The 17,991-nt window shown below is 41.4% G+C and overlaps 1 protein-coding gene across 1 annotated transcript in view; it reads left to right on the top strand.

Moving 5' to 3' along the window:
- Positions 1 to 1,883: 1,883 nt before the first annotated feature.
- Positions 1,884 to 17,991, top strand: part of LOC135103556 (cholecystokinin receptor type A-like) — a 77,490-nt gene continuing 61,382 nt past the window's right edge. The window contains 1 exon segment of the mRNA XM_064009991.1: positions 1,884 to 4,898. Within this exon segment, the coding sequence (XP_063866061.1) occupies positions 4,116 to 4,898 (783 nt within the window). The 5' untranslated portion in view covers positions 1,884 to 4,115.

The raw sequence follows: 17,991 nt of genomic DNA, 5'->3' as shown, positions 1-17,991 counted from the left end.
TCTCTCTCTCTCTCTCTCTCGTCCCCAAGCGGTATGTAGTCTCATAATGAAATACTGCCCTCACATACTACGACCTCATTAAGACAGAAGACATCAGAGGCCTCAGGAATGTCAATAATGCCAATAATGTACAGAAAGTCAAACACTTCTATTGCTGGAATTCCCCTATAACGTGTATGTATTATATTTTCCTTTCTATTCTTTTTTGCTATATCCATGTCCGTGTGCATACGTCGTGTTCTCTTACTATCATGCAGGGGCGGTAGTGATGGGCAGAGTAAATGACTGTTCTGATAAATGATACAGAACAATTTTTCTTTCTTTTTTTTTTTTTAAAGGCCACGTGTTCCTCCATCAACCTTCAGTTCATAAGTCAGAACGAAAGCGCAGTGTGTATATATATTTTTTTTGTGTGTGGTATTGTCTCTAATGATACTTAAAAAAAAAATAATAATGTGTGGTGCAAAGAATAGAGTGTAACTTTGGCTCTAACCACTTCTGTGACAGCAAAACGAGAAATGAGGGAGCTTCAAGCCTTTTTTTTTTTGTCTGCAGCTGTGTGTCTCTCCATGAAATCGTCAAGGGTCACTCGAATGAAGTTTGGTCATTGTCATTAGGAGTCAATAATTAAAACAAAAGAGGGTATGAGAGAGAGAGAGAGAGAGAGAGAGAGAGAGAGAGAGAGAGAGAGAGAGAGAGAGAGAGAGAGAGAGAGAGAGAGAGAGAGAGAGAGAGAGAGAGAGAGAGAGAGAATGTTATCGAAGCGTAATGTCAACTATAGTAATTTCAGATCCTATTAGGCATCATGTAAATTCCCTCTCTCCTCTTTCCAATCATCTCCTATAGAAACAATATGACACACGACGCCCGTAACAACGAACAGGTGAGGCAGGAGCAAAGGTCGAGGAATCACAGCAATACCGGAAAGAAAAACACGATTCTTGTGCTAATTGCGAGGTTTTTAAAAGTGACCTGTGGCTTGGTGGCCTCTCTTTTTCTTCCTTCCTCCAATTAGTCAACGCTGGACACACGTAAAACAAGAGCGAAAAAGAAAAGAAAAGTATCAGAAAATTCAAAGCAAAAAAAATAATTTTCCTTGCGGTCAAGTTGTCTAAAGTTTTACTTTGTTTCGTCAGGGATCTCCCCATGAAAGAGAGAGAGAGAGAGAGAGAGAGAGAGAGAGAGAGAGAGAGAGAGAGAGAGAGAGAGAGAGAGAGAGAGAGAGAGAGAGAGAGAGAGAGAGACGAGAGAGAGAGAGAGAGAGAGAGAGAGAGAGAGAGAAATCAAAATCAAAACAAAATCTTTAGGCATGCATTTTCACCGTCGTAAAAAAAAAAAAAAAAAAACAAAGTGAAAAAAAGGGTGGACAAAATGGGGGTGGAAAAAATGAGAGAGAAAAATTAAATACGTAGTAACTTAATACCTGAGTGTATTTAGTGATTCGTTCTCATGTACGGTAAAGAAAAAAAAAAAAAATAGAAAAGAAAAAAAAATTCACATTCTCTTCAAGTCTTTACAGAATGATGCTTTTGGAATGTAAATGTAGAAAAGCAAGAAAAAACAAAAATATGAACGGACAAAAAAATGGAAAATCTTCGAAAAAAAACACAGATGGAAATAAGAAATGAGAGGGAGATGGCGAGAAAAAAAAGAAGTATACAAAAATAGAATAAAAATGAAAAAAAAAATGCACGTCAATGAGGAAAGGTAGCCAGAGATTTGAACAAAAAAAAAGGGAAGAAAAATGGTGGTGATGGCGATGAAGGAGTTAGAGGATAAGTAGGAATAAAAAGTGAGAAGAGGATAAAAGAAGGGGAAAGAAGATAACATGTGAAAGAGTGTGATGAATAAAAAAAAAAAAAAAAAATAAATAAATGGACGGAGTGAAAAAGGTAAAAAATGGAGTAAAGTAGGAGCAACAGGGAGGAAAAAACAGGGTAGGAGAAAGATGGAAGGAGGGGGAAGAAGTATATGGATAAAGGCGTAGGAGAAGGCGTAAGGCAAGGGTAACAAGGAGGGAGAGATAGAGGGAGGGAAGGAGAGAGAGAGGGGCAAGGGGGGTCGCGTCTGAGTGAGGAGTTGCAGGAGCCAGCAGTTGCCCGCTCGCTGCCGCTCGACAGGGAGGTGGTGTGGCAGTCCTCCGCGTGACCCTGACTGACTGACTGGCCGTCGCCCCCCCGCCCCGCCCCGCTCCACCCCGCCCCGCATCGCCTCGCCTTGTTGGCCATTACGCCCACTCGCGACGCCCTCATCGATAAGGAAAGAAAGAAAAGGGTTGACCAAAGACGTTTAATGATAAAATAACAAACATGAAGCCTCCGTGATGTGGAGCGTGATTAATTATTGCTGTTATGATTATTAGACCTCTATTTTTTACTCTTTTTTTCTCTTTAGTCAAGCAAGTGGCCTGGAAACTGTGCCTCTGTATATCACCCTTCTAGCGTCCACTTCAGAAAGGCAGTTATCGTGAGAATGGTTTAGCGGCGATGAAAAGTGAAGAAGACACACGTTAATGTAACACGACTTCCCAACACTTCCCCTGCTAACCGGTGTGGTGAGGCGCGCTCTCCACCACCACGACCAATGATACCTTTATTCTCTCTCTTAGCCTCCTCCTCCTCTCTCCCCCTCCTCCTCCTCCTCCTCGTTCTCTTTGTCCTTGTCGGCCTCCTCTACACTTTCCTCTGCGTGCTGATACCATGGTAGTGGCACTCATTTCTGTGCTACCCTCCTCTGTGTTGTCTCTCGTCCGTGCTTTTCTCCCTTGCCTTCCTTTCCCGAGTACTGCTGCTCTGCCCTGCCGTCCAGGACCACTTGAGCTGGAGGGTCCTGACGCCGTCCCCGATCTCATTCGTGTAGTGCCAGCTGACTCCACGTCTTCAGGTTGTGCAGAGCTTGTGGGCTGCTACACCCTTGCCGAGTAATCTTCCCTCACTGCCCTCTAATCCATCATCCATTTCCAATCCCATATCTACTCTTATTTCACCTGTCTCCACCCTTCTTACCGAATCCTCAGACGGTAGAAGTCACGACCATGCCCGTCATTCCGCCAGTCTCCGCTACCCCGCTGCCTCACGACCCCACCAATGTTGCCGCGCCAGCCAATGCCTCGCTGGGTGGACAAATGAGGCACACTCGGAGCGGAGATGGACACGTGACACTGAATGACAATAAATCACTATTCCGTCCTCACCTCCTCGTCGCGCTCTCCCCGCAAGGCCTCTCGCTTCTCGAGGCTGATGCTATGCTCAGAACACGACAAAGACCTCTATACCCCTTGCTCCCCTTCTCCGCAAGAGGATAGCAATCTCTCTGTTACATCGAGAGAAATGAGGAATCAAATCGGCGTTACAGACTCTCATGGTGTCATTCAGGCTGTGCAGAGACACGGAAGCGAGGCAGGGCCCTTAAATCAAGTGTTTGTAGCAGGGAGCGCAAAACGAGAGAAAGTGGAAATCTAGCCGAAGCTCAAGTGAATTGATATTGGATGACGGGAGAGAAGATTCTACAATAAGTCAGACAGTTATAAAAGCCCAGTCTCTCAGCGGCGGGGAGACAAAAGGCTCCCGGAGGCCGCCAGCAGAGTTAATGAATCATACAGTTGCCTACAGGGAGAGAAAAACCAGACGTTCCCTTGGGAGCAACGCTCGGCAGACTCAGGTAAATTATTCAAGTTTGCAAGCAGAGGTGACTTTCGACTCAGCGCAAGAACAAAATCAAAAGGCAACCAAAAAACAAAGCAGGAATCGAACGACTGAGAAAGAGGAGAAAAAAATCAAAACCCAGGTTAAGCTCAATAAAAACATCATTCATCCTACTCTCCTTATGTCTCCGTCAGGGGAGGCCCAGACGCTGAGTGAGGCACCGGGTCACCACCGAGACGCGTCCTCTAACCGAGATGTTGAGCGCGCTTCCATGAGGAACGTTAAAATGTTCATGTCGGAGGAACGTTCGCGAGGAGCAAGTGGCAACGTCTCTAGGAGGAGGACGCAGCCTTTGTCCTCACACGACTTGAAAGACGCTGAGGAACCACTTGATGAAGAGGAAAAGTATGGAGCTGCAAAGCGAGATGGGGAGAGGGGTGTACGTTTTCAAAGCCAAAAAAGGGAAGAGTGATGGAGGGAGGGGAGACCAAATTAAGAGAAAGTGTAGAGGAAAAGTCAGAGAGTCAGCACAAGAGCCAAAGTGACACTTCTTTTCACGCTCTTCACGTGTCTCCCTTCATCCCGGACCCAGCCTTGAATGACGATGACTCTCCAGCTAAGCCTTCCCTTGATCGCACCTCCGCCAGTGTCGTTGGCAAGAAGCTTGTCCCTACAGCCTCTGGCGACAAACCATCATCCGATGACGACACCTGGACTCCAGCGTCTCAATCCTTCAGATCACAAGGTAGCAGCGAACAAGCGGACGATGAAGACAAGAGCAACATGGGCCTGGGGAGGGAGGCCGGAGAGCTCTCGCGAATGGCTAACAGGGTAAAAATAGAAACAAGGGGGATGGATGAGTCGTTACCTGTGCGCCCCAGTCAGGAGGAAGAACGCAGTGACAATGTTCTGGATATCCAAAACGAGGCCGCGCTCCAGTTTTACGAGGCACAAACAAACACGGCGAGTGATAAACAGCAAATACTCATACAGGAACACGGGGAGCTCCCTCTTCTCTCGCCTTCCGATGAAACAAGGGCAGGAAGAGGGAGGAAAGTACTTCAAGGACCCACGAGTAAGAGAGGCACAAACCAGGCTCATGACATCCCACTGCTGGACACGGAAGGCTCAGTGCGGATCCCCTGCTACGTGATAATCTTCCTGCTGGGGATGATCGGTAACACTCTAGTGATCGTGACCCTGCTGCAGAACCGCAAGATGAGGACGATCACCAATGTCTTTCTCCTGAACCTGGTGAGTGTAAAAATCAGGTCAAGGGTGGATGAGGTTAAGAGCAGGGACCAATGTAAGGTATGAGAAGGATGGAGTGAAGTAAAGAAAGTGTAGGGAGGGAAAGGAGTGAAGGTCAGGGTGAGAAGGACAATGACTTGTGCAAGGTAGGGAGGCAGAAAGGAAAAAAGTAAAAGAAAATAAGTTAGATAAAATATGGGAAGGAGCAGAAATAAAGGCAAACTAATGTGGAACTGATTAATGAAGGCAAGGAGGAGGAGGAGGAGGATGAGGAGGAGGAGGAGGAGATGAGGGGAGGGCAGTGACTCAAGCAATGTATCAACAGAGGAGGTAAAGAAGCAGAAATAGTAAGAAGTGGGAAAGAAAAAGGGAGAAGCCTCAGTAAAAGAGATGCAAAATAACTAATGTGGAAATGATTAATGAGAAGGAAGACAGTGACTTATGCACGGTGCGTGAGGAATGGGGGAAGAAAGTAAGGATAGTAAAGGACGACGGAAGGAACATGAGTGGAGGAAAAGCAAAGGTGAAGGCAGGTAATTAGTGCAGGAGAGATTGATGATAGTGAAATAATGAACGAAGGATGACGCGGCGGAAGCTACCTACGCATCTACTGGTGGTTGAATTATTACTGTATGTTTCCTTCACCTAGTAAAAAAAATATTGATTGACCAACTGTAAGCTTAATTTATTGCGCGATTAAATGAGGCTGAAAAAAAGTTTATGATTACGTGATGAGGAGAGAGAGAGAGAGAGAGAGAGAGAGAGAGAGAGAGAGAGAGAGAGAGAGAGAGAGAGAGAGAGAGAGAGAGAGAGAGAGAGAGAGAGAGAGAGAGAGAGAGAGAGAGAGAGAGAGAGAGAGAGAGAGAGAGAGAGAGAGAGAGAGAGAGAGAGAGAGAGAGAGAGAGAGAGAGAGAGAGAGAGAGAGAGAGAGAGAGAGAGAGAGAGAGAGAGAGAGAGAGAGAGAGAGAGAGAGAGAGAGAGAGAGAGAGAGAGAGAGAGAGAGAGAGAGAGAGAGAGAGAGAGAGAGAGAGAGAATATTAAAGCATGAAATAGCAAAAATGCAGCATTATTCCTTAACTTGAATACCAGCGAATCCGACGCCATACACACACACACACACACACACACACACACACACACACACACACACAAAGGTAAGTCTCTCTTTCTCTCTCTCTCTCTCTCTCTCTCTCTCTCTCTCTCTCTCTCTCTCTCTCTCTCTCTCTCTTCCATTCTTGTTCTTGTTCTTTTTGTTCTTGTTCTTGTTCTTGTTCTTTCTTTCTTCTTCTTCTTCTTCTTCTTCTTCCCCCCAAAATAAGCATACACTGAGGGGTATGAATAGTACATCAAAGAAAACGTAGCTTCAGTGGTAATAGTGTGTCTCGTAATTCCTAGGTTACCATATTTGTTCCCATCCGTGCACACACACACACACACACACATACACACACACACACACACACACACACCAAAGAGAGGAACCCTGTGTTGCTACTTCCAATTTATTCGTCTCTTGGATGTTACGCATGTAGTACTTCCATTTTCTCATATTTTCACACATTTTTCTCGGGATCAAAGGACTCAAGACAAAATAGTCTCCGCCGGCTGCTACTCCAACGGCTGGACTTTAAGAACCTACTGTAAAAAAAATAAATAAAATAAATAAATAAAATAAATAAATAAATAAGTAAATAAAAAAAATGGTGACAAAAAAAGAGTAATATTAATATCAACACGTCACCACGAGTGTTACGTTAATTAGGTTGTATAAATTGCAAATGAAGGCAGCATATATGGGTAATGAGGCAGTGATTTTGAAATTATTTAGCGACACCTGAAATTAATGAGTTTTTGACGAGGTGGGGCACCGCCATCCCCGGACACATGCACCAGCCATTCATTGGGTCGTCACTGTGGCCTGGTAGCGGTAATGGCGCGGTGCGGGACTGACACCCTTCAGTGGAAAGCAATCATGGCGTTATTATCCTGTATTTATTACTATTGTTATCGTTGTTGTTAATAATACAAGAATATATTAATGGTAATATATATCGATGATGATGATGATGATGATGATGATGATGATGATGATGATGGTGGTGGTGGTGATGATGATGATGATGATGATGATGATGAGGATGATGATGATGATGACGACAATAGCAATAATAATAATAATAATAATAATAATAATAATAATAATAATAATGATAATAATAATAATAATAATAATAATAATAATAATAATAATAATAATAATAATAATAACTATAAAACAACCCGTATTATCAAGGGCGCTGTCTGTCCGTCTACCTGCCTGCCTATTTATTTACATATCTATCTGTGTACCTGCCTATCTATCTATCTGTCTATCTATCTATCTATCTATCTATCTATCTATCTAATAATCTGTCTGTCTATATATCTATCTATCTATCTATCTCTCCATCTATCTGTCAGTTAATCTGTCTACCTGCGTCACGTGTTCACGGCAACGAGACCGAAGTTACAGATGATACCAACACAATTCAGCGTGGAGTGCTCGATAACTCCTGATGGAAAATTTAACTACATTTCAAAATTCCGACTCTGAAAAAGTTATCAGGTAAAATTCACTTCCTAAGAGGCGGAGCGCGTCTGTCGCGTCGATTTCTGCTTGGGTCCTCAGATTCCAAGATTACTGGTTGTCTCTGAGCGGCGATGTCCGTGGTGCTTTGTTGTGGAGCGCTTTTTTGTGCGTGTGAGGCGCTTTGGTGTATATGAGTGGCTAGATGTAATTGTTGTTGATAACGATGATGATGATGATGATGATGATGATGATGATGATGATGATGAAGATGATGATGATGTTGATGATGATGATGATGATGATGGTGATGATGATAATGTTGGTGGTGTTGTTATTGTTGTCACTACTACTACTACTACTACTGCTACTACTACTACTGCTACTGCTACTATTACTACTACTATTACTACTACAACTACTACTACTACTACTACTACTACTACTACTACTACTACTACTACTACTACTACTAATAATAATAATAATAATAATAACAATAATAATAATAATAATAATAATGATAATATAATCGTTTCCTTCCTCGATCTATTTCTCAATTATATGAACGCTACTCCATCATCACCACTGCTAATGAGAGATTGTACTATAGAGAAATGTGCTGCTGAATTCCTATAGTCTCCAGTAAATAATGTCACCTGATAGATATACGTATAGAAATGCAAGTAACTGGAGACAAAACAAATTTCTCTTTATTTCCAAAATGATCATATTAAAAACTGTTACTGTTAAACTGGGAAAACCTTGAAAGTGGCAACATAGTATTTACTCTCGTGATAGTAAATGAAACATCACTCAATGAAATAAACTGCGGACGGTTTCGTTTTTCAGCTGTTACTCAGACTGCTCAGAAATGTTTCAGTGAAATAGATCTCTGGAGTTGTTATTATCTGAAGTCACAGGAATAGATAGTTCTGTTCTGACATTAATTACAAATTCATACACAGGTTTTTCGCCACACCATTGTTATGAAATGTATTGCAGATTTTGACCTCTAAAATATGCTCGTTTCTGCCTTCTAAGAAATATACATTCTACCGTCCTATGGGATGCCTCTTTAGTCTTTTAAGAGATTCTTGTTTCATCCTCTGAATAGGTACTTGCTTCAACCTGTTAAGAAATATTTCAAGTTTCTCACAGATGCTTGTTTCAGTCTTGTATGGGACGTTTGCTTTCACCTTCCATGAGCAAATCTATAAAATCATATCTGATTTTTTTTTAAATTCTATCCGGTTCTTTAAAATCGTTTGCATTGCACTGCAGAATATTTTCATACCAGATAGTAATATTCAATCACTAATAACCACATGATCCTTTCTTCTCGTATTGTTCATATTTAGAATTTTGCGGTATTCAGCTAACATCCTGCATCGACCTCGTATTTCATGAACAAGAATGAAAGACTTCTATACATACATTCAAACTATCACTAGAGGGACACTAGAGGAAAGAGGGACTATGTATATATATAATTAGTTTTCTCTTGGTTCCATTGATAACTAGAATTATCACGACAACTTTTCCTTAAAACATTATCAGATATTTCCTCTTCGCTATAATAGGACATGCAGTGTAGTGAACCAACTTACTGATAACCAGGTAAGTAAAGACACTCATTTCCGTTCTCGCAAGTAATACTGGTGCAAAGACAGGCAAGCGGGAAGGGTGGTGTGCTGGTTGAAGTGACGAGGTGTGATATAAGAATGGTAACTTGCGGGTTAATAGGCAAGTCTTTTCTAAGTGTGTACAAATGTGACAGGTGGCGTGAACAGTAATGCAGTGCAGCAAGAGACAATACTGCTGCAGGGAAAAAAGAGGAGTTCACTGAATGTTTAATTATTTTCTTTACTCCTTTTGTGTTTATGTTTGTTTTCATCCTTGTAATCCATTGTATGATGACGATGATGATGATGATGATGATGATGATGATGATGAAGGTGATGATGATGACGATGGTGATGATGACAATGATGATGATTACAATGATGATGAAGATAACAAGATCACTAGTTTTAGCATATTATCACAAAAAAAGTATAATCTAGCAAAGCAATATTTTATTCAATCATGGAATTTTTCTCTAATGTTCGATGGGGCTAGTGATTATTATTATTATTATTATTATTATTATTATTATTATTATTATTATTATTATTATTATTATTATTATCATTATTATTATTATTATCATTATTATTATTACCATCATTATCAACATAATCATCCAAACAAATCTTATCACCATGACTTATTACCCTTGTCCTGATTACACTTGATCAATTAGAGACGTAAATTGGAACAAGGGTTAAGTAATAGCTATAATTCCTGACAAATTGCTCCATTCAAGTTTCCTCAGAGCGAAGTCGTGATTACGAAGCTTGTTAGGAGATACGCTTCTTGCTGTTTTTATTGCTATTATTTTTTTTTATTACTGGTCTCACTACCATTATCATATTTTATTATTACTACTATTTATTATTATTATTATTATTATTATTATTATTATTATTATTATTATTATTATTATTATTATTATTATTACCACCACCACCACCGTCACTACTACTACTATTACTGTTATTGCAACTACTACTACCCCTTTATTCAGTACGCTCATTATATAGCAAACGGATTAATTAAACTATAAACAATACTTTGATTCCCACGCAGATGAGTGATACTATTGGTTCATGGAGTGCGTGAGGGCAGTCGCGCCGCGTTGGCAGTGACGGCCTAATGGCGTTGATGGGTGGTGGTGGCAGATGTTGAGTGACGGGTGCTTGCCACTGTGATGTTTGGTGTTGAGGGCAGTGGACTGTGATGGGTAATGATGGACTGTGATGTGATGTGATGTGATGTGAGTGTGTGTGTGTGTGTGTGTGTGTGTGTGTGTGTGTGTGTGTGTGTGTGTGTGTGTGTGTGTGTGTGTGTGTGTGTGTGTGTGTGTGTGTGTGTGTGTGTGTGTGTGTGTGTGTGTGTGTGTGTGTGTGTGTGTGTGTGTGTGTGTGTGTGTGTGTGTGTGTGTGTGTGTGTTTTCATAATATAAAAAATTTAAATGGGTATATTTAAAATTTATTGGCTCACTTTCAAATTAAGGCTGTATTTCACTTATTTGCATGTTTACACACACACACGCACACACACACACACACACACACACACACACCATGACCCTGAACACTACAGAGTCCACAAATACAAACACAGCAGCAGTCACATCGGTTTATTATTCTTTATGCCGCTTGTTGATGGACAATACCAATCAGTGACCACGCAGGCTGACACTGAGTTGTGTGTGTGTGTGTGTGTGTGTGTGTGTGTGTGTGTGTGTGTGTGTGTGTGTGTGTGTGTGTAACCAATAATTAATTTCGCTGTCTCTTCTACAGTGACAAACCACGACCTAATTAACTGGAGCCAGTAATTGCCCTATGATAAACCTGACGTAATTTGGATAACAAAAAAAAAAAAAAAAAAAAAATTTGCTTCATAAATTATGTAAATATTCAAGGATTCCAATTTTACTTCCTCATCTTCGTCATCTTTCACCATTAAAGAGAGAAACATACGTAACTATAGAGCTCTTTTTCTTCAACTCAAGACCATGCATAACAAAACACATCCCTACTTTGACTAATCAACGTTCCACTCACCACTGTTCCATACCTGAATATGGCTCAGATCCAATCACGCAGCTTGATGGAGGAGGTGTTAGACAATTTCATTCACAGAAGTAAGGAGGAAAACTCTTGAATGTACCGTCGATATGTGCTACAGTGAAAGTAAAAAGACAACTACACAAATGTCCACAGCCAATCCAGGGAACGATTTTAAAGTCACTGTCACATCTCCGTTGCTTCACGTCCTGTACTATGCGTATTGAGCGACTTTCCCCGCTATTTCTCTCGTGTCTTGCTCCACTTATTGCTTTAGTCACTGTCTGTCACTGTGGAGTTTTGTCCCCTCCATTCCTGCTGTCACACACACTTATTTTCCTATTGCATTTTTATTCATGCTTTCACATTTTTTCCTCTCTCTCTCTCTCTCTCTCTCTCTCTCTCTCTCTCTCTCTCTCTCTCTCTCTCTCTCTCTCTCTCTCTCTCTCTCTCCATAATCAACACTAAGTGAAAGAGTGACTAAAATAAAATGCAATAATAAACGTCATGCTCTTTAGCTACGAAAAAGGGAAATATTTATTGACAACCACTCTGAGTAAATGAAGGTGGAAATTCTGCTCGCGATCCCAGTGACAATAACAGAAAAGATGAAGCAGGTTCGAAAAAGAAAAGCGGCTTAAATCACAGGCACACCCACTGACAGAATACTTGACCCAAGCGGCAGAATTGATTGCATGAGTGAAGAAATAGTGTGACATCAATGGAGTGGTGGCCTTGGCTGCTGGACAAGTGGAAACTGACTATTGTTTTTTAAGTTGGTTGGATTCATTTTGTTGGAGTGTCTTGGAGTGAATGAGTGAATGGATGGGTGAGTGAGTGAGTGAGTGAGTGAGTGAGTGAATGAGTGAGTAAGTGATTGGATTAATGAAAGAGTGAATGAGTGGATGAATGAGTGAATGAATGAATGAATGAATTAATAAATGAATGAATAGACAAATGAGTGAATGAGTGTTAGTGAATAAATGAATGACAGTGAATGAATGATTGAATAAGAATGAATAAAGTAAATAAATGAGTGCGTAAATTAATGAATGAATGAGTCAACAACAGGCGGCACAGGCAGGCTGCAATGCACAACTCAACACTCAACAATGAAAAACAACGCCCAACACTTCCATCGTGCAAAACTGACGACACAATACTGACAATTCACACTGCGGCTCTCACTCAAAGTCACGTTTAACACTTTAGTTAAAACATACGAAGTTAATCATCTTTACTCAAAAATAATTCAACAAGGAAACTTTGGAAAGAGTAATTTTGTTCCGCAGAGAGAGAGAGAGAGAGAGAGAGAGAGAGAGAGAGAGAGAGAGAGAGAGAGAGAGAGAGAGAGAGAGAGAGAGAGAGAGAGAGAGAGAGAGAGAGACCTAAGTATGAACAAAATTTTATAATATTTTGAAATAGTGGTAAGAGGATATACTCTCACATTAGTAAGTTTCCATATTTTCACCGTGTGTATGGAAGGCCACAAAACCTCCTGAGACACAAGAGTATTGAATATAAAAGAAAAAAGAGTGGCACGTTTTCCTTTTGCTGTGGCTGCACGTACTCCTGGTAATACTGAGTCATTGATTATTTAACAGCAATCTTATAACACAGCAAACTGAGATGTATAGCACTTCATGTGTAATGTATACATACTCGCCCCAAGTGATGTCAAAAGGTCAATTGAAGTTTATATCCATAAGTGTGATGTAGATTAGCATATGGACTCAAACACTGCTATTGTGAGCTCCTAAAAGATCAAGGAGGCCTGGGATGTGATGGATGGAGACTGCAATTTTGCGGCATCTCCCTGTGTATACTCCATGAGGAATACATATGGTTAAGCACTATGCATGTGTACAAGTTGACTGTGCAGCGTTAGTTACCACCCTTGCCTCACCGGCTGGCTTGAGAGAGTGAAGTGGGAAGCCGTGGCACCAACGCACTTGTCCACGTGAGAATCCTCGCGTTACAGGAGTTTGGTTCCCTGGCCGGTAAGACTTTCGTTCATACAAGTATTTACTCGAGTATTGCTGGGTCATCTCTGCCATCTTGTTGGAGATAATAAATGGTCTATTCTTGTAATACTCGATGGATTTGTTTAACCAATGTGAGAGGTGCAAGTGGTATCTCGCGCATCCAAAGAACACTTCTTCACCAGCTCGATGTTACAACAGCTTTTCTCGTAGTCACGTTACGGACGTACATGTGGTGATTGCATGATAGTGACATTTTATCCGAAACGGCTTGTACGTTAATTCCCAGAGCAACCGTGCAATGTTTTGTGAATAACAAACGTTTGATTAAAAATGGTTCTCCAATTTCCAGTAACTGATCCAGAAAATGGATCACAGAATATGTTGCAGAAAAGAAGCGCTGCGCTGATTTTATGAAGTTATAGAGAAGACTTTTGAAAAATACAAAGGAATATAATGCATGAAAATCTTTTTCCCTTTTCAATTATTTGGGGAGCCGATATAACAGACTTTTTTCCATTTCATTTACCTTGGGCGGCCTCACTTATTCACTAGAAAAAAGCAACAACAACCATTAACAACCTAATGCATCACGTCAGCGTTTTTGACAGCACACAGCGTCACACAACACGGCGACTGCTGGCAACTGTTGTATTTTCAACTGCAGGCATTGCGGCCGCCAGTGTTGTATTTTGGTTCCGCTTCTATACAGGATTAAGAGAGTGCACGGACGGACCGACACATTTGAGCCATAGGATTAGTGTGGCCTGTATCTCTCTCTCTCTCTCTCTCTCTCTCTCTCTCTCTCTCTCTCTCTCTCTCTCTCTCTCTCTCTCTGGCATTCCTGTTTAATTCATTTAGACGCATTCACACTCTTTTCTTTACGTCTTTCACCATCCTATTTTTCTTCTTCCTCTTCATCCAGTGCACTCAACGCAATGCATCTCATCTCGTAAGAATTCCGCTATTGACGTTTTCTTCCCCTGTCGCATTATCTAGTCTTCGTCGCTTTGCATTATTGCTGCTGTGTTTTGTGTTAGTGTGTGTGTGTGTGTGTGTGTGTGTGTGTGTGTGTGTGTGTTTATGTTTTTGAGCTTTCACTTTTCCAATGCAGAACCGAATGTAGTATGTCCGCGTCACGAGCCGATGGGTTTTGGGCGTAAATCTGTGTCTCTTTGTCTATTTTTCTGTTGTGTTTTTTTGGTCGCATCTCTCTCTCTCTCTCTCTCTCTCTCTCTCTCTCTCTCTCTCTCTCTCTCTCTCTCTCTCTCTCTCTCTCTTTCCGTATTTGCATTTCATTATCTTTTTATGTTTGGTCATGCATCTCTTTACATTCTACGTTCAAATATAAAAGCTTTCCGCCTTTTTTTTGTGACTCTCTCTCTCTCTCTCTCTCTCTCTCTCTCTCTCTCTCTCTCTCTCTCTCTCTCTCTCTCTCTCTCTCTCTCTCTCTCTCTCTCTCTCTCCGATAATTCATTATGCAACACTCCACATAAGACAGATGGTACAATACCAATGACAAACAATAACATGACCAAAAACAATGTGACGTATTTCTCTTCTCGTCCTTTCCTTCCTTCGTTCCTTCCTTCCCTTTCTCCTTTGCCTGAGTAACATGTTCAATCTCCATTCTTCCTTTCCATCATTTTTTCCTCCATCACTTGTAACATCTTTGTCCATTCCTCCTTCCTTCCCTGCCTTCCTTTCCTCCTTCGTTCATTATATATGGGGATGATAGGCAGAATTGGGTAGGTATGTTCAGGGGGCTACCACGTACAGGTCTGATTGACTTCTTGCAGCTTCCCTTATCTTCTTATGTTCTTATTATCCATGACATATTTTCCCTTCTTCCTTCTCTTCTTTTTCCTTTTTTTTTTTTTCAATCCTCAACAACGTATTTTTCTTCTTTCTTTTCTTTCTTTCTTTCTTCTTTCCTTTTTTCACTCTTCCATCCTTAACACCAGCAACATATTCTCCCCTGTTCCTTTCTCTCTCTCTCTCTCTCTCTCTCTCTCTCTCTCTCTCTCTCTCTCTCTCTCTCTCTCTCTCTCTCTCTCTCTCTCTCTCTCTCTCTCTCTCTCTCTCTCTCTCTCTCTCTCTCTCTCCATCACTAGTAACATCTTTCCTTCCTCCTTTTCTTCCTTCCTCTCTGCTTCCTTTTTCCTTCACACCCATCTCATCTTTCTTTGCTTCCTCTCACTTCCTTTCTTCCATCACCCTCATTCTCTTCCTTCGCCAGTATCTATGCTTTCCCTTCTCTTCTCTCCATCTTTCCGTATTGTTCTCGTTTTTTCTTCTCAATTGCTTTCGTTTCTTTTTATTCTTTTTTTCCACCCTTCTTTTTTCTTCCCCCTTTCTTCATTACCTTTATCCACTTCTCCACTCACCTTTCTGTTTCCCTGATCCATTCTGTCTTTCCAGTGTTGCCCTCGTTTGTTCCCCTTCTATCGGTTTCTTTCTTCTTTCCTTTTTTTTTTTATTCTCTTCCTTTCTCCTCCATCTGTTTTTTCTCATTTCTCTCTCCTGCCGACATTTTTCTCTAGTCCATCTGCTTCCCATCTCTCTAACTCTCTGTTTTCAGTCTAATTTCCTCCATTCCTTTTCCTCCACTTTCTTCTTTTCGTTGCTTGCCCTTTACTCCAACGTTTCTCTCATCTCTTCCTTCTGCCTTTCATTTTATTCTCAGCTGGCTTCTATTCTCTTTCTGTTTCTCCTCCATCTCCTCCTCCCTCTAATCCATTTTCATTATTTCCTTCCATCTTTTTTTTTTCCCTTAGTCCCACCTGCCTCTGTGTCTGCTCTAATCTCTAACTTTCTCCCCATCTATCTCTCGTAGCGTCCTCCCACCTTCCCTTCTTCGTCACAGCTGTCTTCCTTCCCAACTTTTTTTTTCCTTCCTCTCGGTTTCCCTGTGGTCCTTTTTTCTCCCCTTTGGTAGGATGAGAGAATGTTATTCCACGCGAGTGTCTCAAGGTGAATGTAAACAAGAGGTGGACCTAACTTTTTCGTAGGTACGAGGAAACCGTGTTAGGTATTTCTAAGTAAGTTGTTTTCTTCTAAGTGATTAACGAGTTTATCTCTTATTTGTGTTTCAAGCATTTTACATACAGCTGAGGTTAAGGTAAGTGGCCGGTAATTACATGGTAAAGATTTATTGCCTTTTTTGAAAACCTGAGTTACGTTAGAGAGAGAGAGAGAGAGAGAGAGAGAGAGAGAGAGAGAGAGAGAGAGAGAGAGAGAGAGAGAGAGAGAGAGAGAGGGCACACCTTTGCGGAATGTGTATAAGTCGTGCGTTGGTGTTGATATTCCAGTGTTTTCATTGTTTCGTTCCTCAGATGGTGATGTTAGTGGGAACAAGAGACACTGCACGTGTTTGTCTTGGTGTTCATCTGTGTGTGTGTGTGTGTCTGTCTGTGTGTGTGTGTGTGTGTGTGTGTGTGTGTTTGACTACGTCCAATTCCGTTCGTGTGTTTAGGTTTTCCTGTGCATCTGTGTCTGTCTTTGTCTGGCTATATTTGCACTTCTATCTGTCTTTCCGTCTCAGCCTTTTCTCTCTCTCTCTCTCTCTCTCTCTCTCTCTCTCTCTCTCTCTCTCTCTCTCTCTCTCTCTCTCTCTGTCTGTGTGCAGTAATGAAATGCAAGTCATGTAATAACGTCGGGAGAAAGTAAGGAATCCTTTCCATAATTCCTTCTTGTGGTATGTTTTTCCCCGCTCTTCTTTCCACCTTCCCCTCCCTCCTTCCCTCCCTGCCGCCCACATACCCTTCCTTCCTCTAACCACTCCCCTTCTCTTCCCTTACCTTCCCTTGCCTTCTTTCCTTCCTTTCTTTCTCCCAGCATTAGTGGTAGGATTGTATTTTTTTTTCTCTACGCGTAATAAAATTTCCATGAACTTCCAGTATTCCCTCCCATAAAATGTTTCCCCAAGGCAGGATGTTGGAGGGAGAGATGGAGGGAGAAGAAATGTTTTTTCCTCAATCCAGCATTGTAGTAGTAGTAGTAGTAGTAGTAGTAGTAGTAGTAGTAGTAGTAGTAGTAGTTGTAGTAGCAGTAGTAACACTACAGCTACTGTCATCACACACAGGGACACGTCTCCTGCTATTTATTCATTCTCTCTGTCTCCTGTTTGTGTATTCCTCTACTCTCACTGTTCCCTCCTTTATTCCATTCCCTCTCGCTCTTCCCTCATTCTTTTGATACGAGATTGGAGTGCAGGAGGGAATAATAGAGAGACCTGGCAATGAAAATGAGCCGTATAGGGTGCGTTTGTAATTAATGGAGATGTCTGTATTTATCTTTGTCGGTTTGCTTGCCTGTCAGTTAGTTTATATATTTCTGTATGCTTGCCTCTTTGTCCATCTGTCTGTCTGTCTATCTATCTGTCAGTCTATATTTTCGTCTGCTTCTCTCTCTCTCTCTCTCTCTCTCTCTCTCTCTCTCTCTCTCTCTCTCTCTCTCTCTCTCTCTCTCTCTCTCTCTCTCTCTCTCTCTCTCTCTCTCTCTCTCTCTCTCTCTCCGTTGGTTTGTATCTGTCTGCCTGTCCATATTTTTTGTCTTCTTGTCTCTCCTTCTATCTGTCTCTCTGTATGTCTGTCTATCTTTCTATCTTTCTATCTGTCTGTATGTACGTACATTTGTTTGAATGTATGTTTTGTAGGTAAGGAAGATGTAGATAAAATTTTTATAAACAGGTTTGAATGAAATTTCATGGAAATGTTGGCCTTGGAATAAAGAATTGGGTTTTCACAGTGAATCTGGCCCACGATTTTTTTTTTTCAACTTTCCCCGGTCGCTCCCTTCCTCATGTGTTCCTGTCAGGGGCTGGCGGAGCTGTGCCCTATCTGAGTGACTTGAAATGTATCTTTTTTTACTGA

This window comes from Scylla paramamosain, chromosome 9 (genome assembly GCF_035594125.1).
Source record: "Scylla paramamosain isolate STU-SP2022 chromosome 9, ASM3559412v1, whole genome shotgun sequence".
NCBI lineage: Eukaryota > Metazoa > Arthropoda > Malacostraca > Decapoda > Portunidae > Scylla > Scylla paramamosain.
This window is presented reverse-complemented; position numbering and strand designations above follow the sequence as displayed.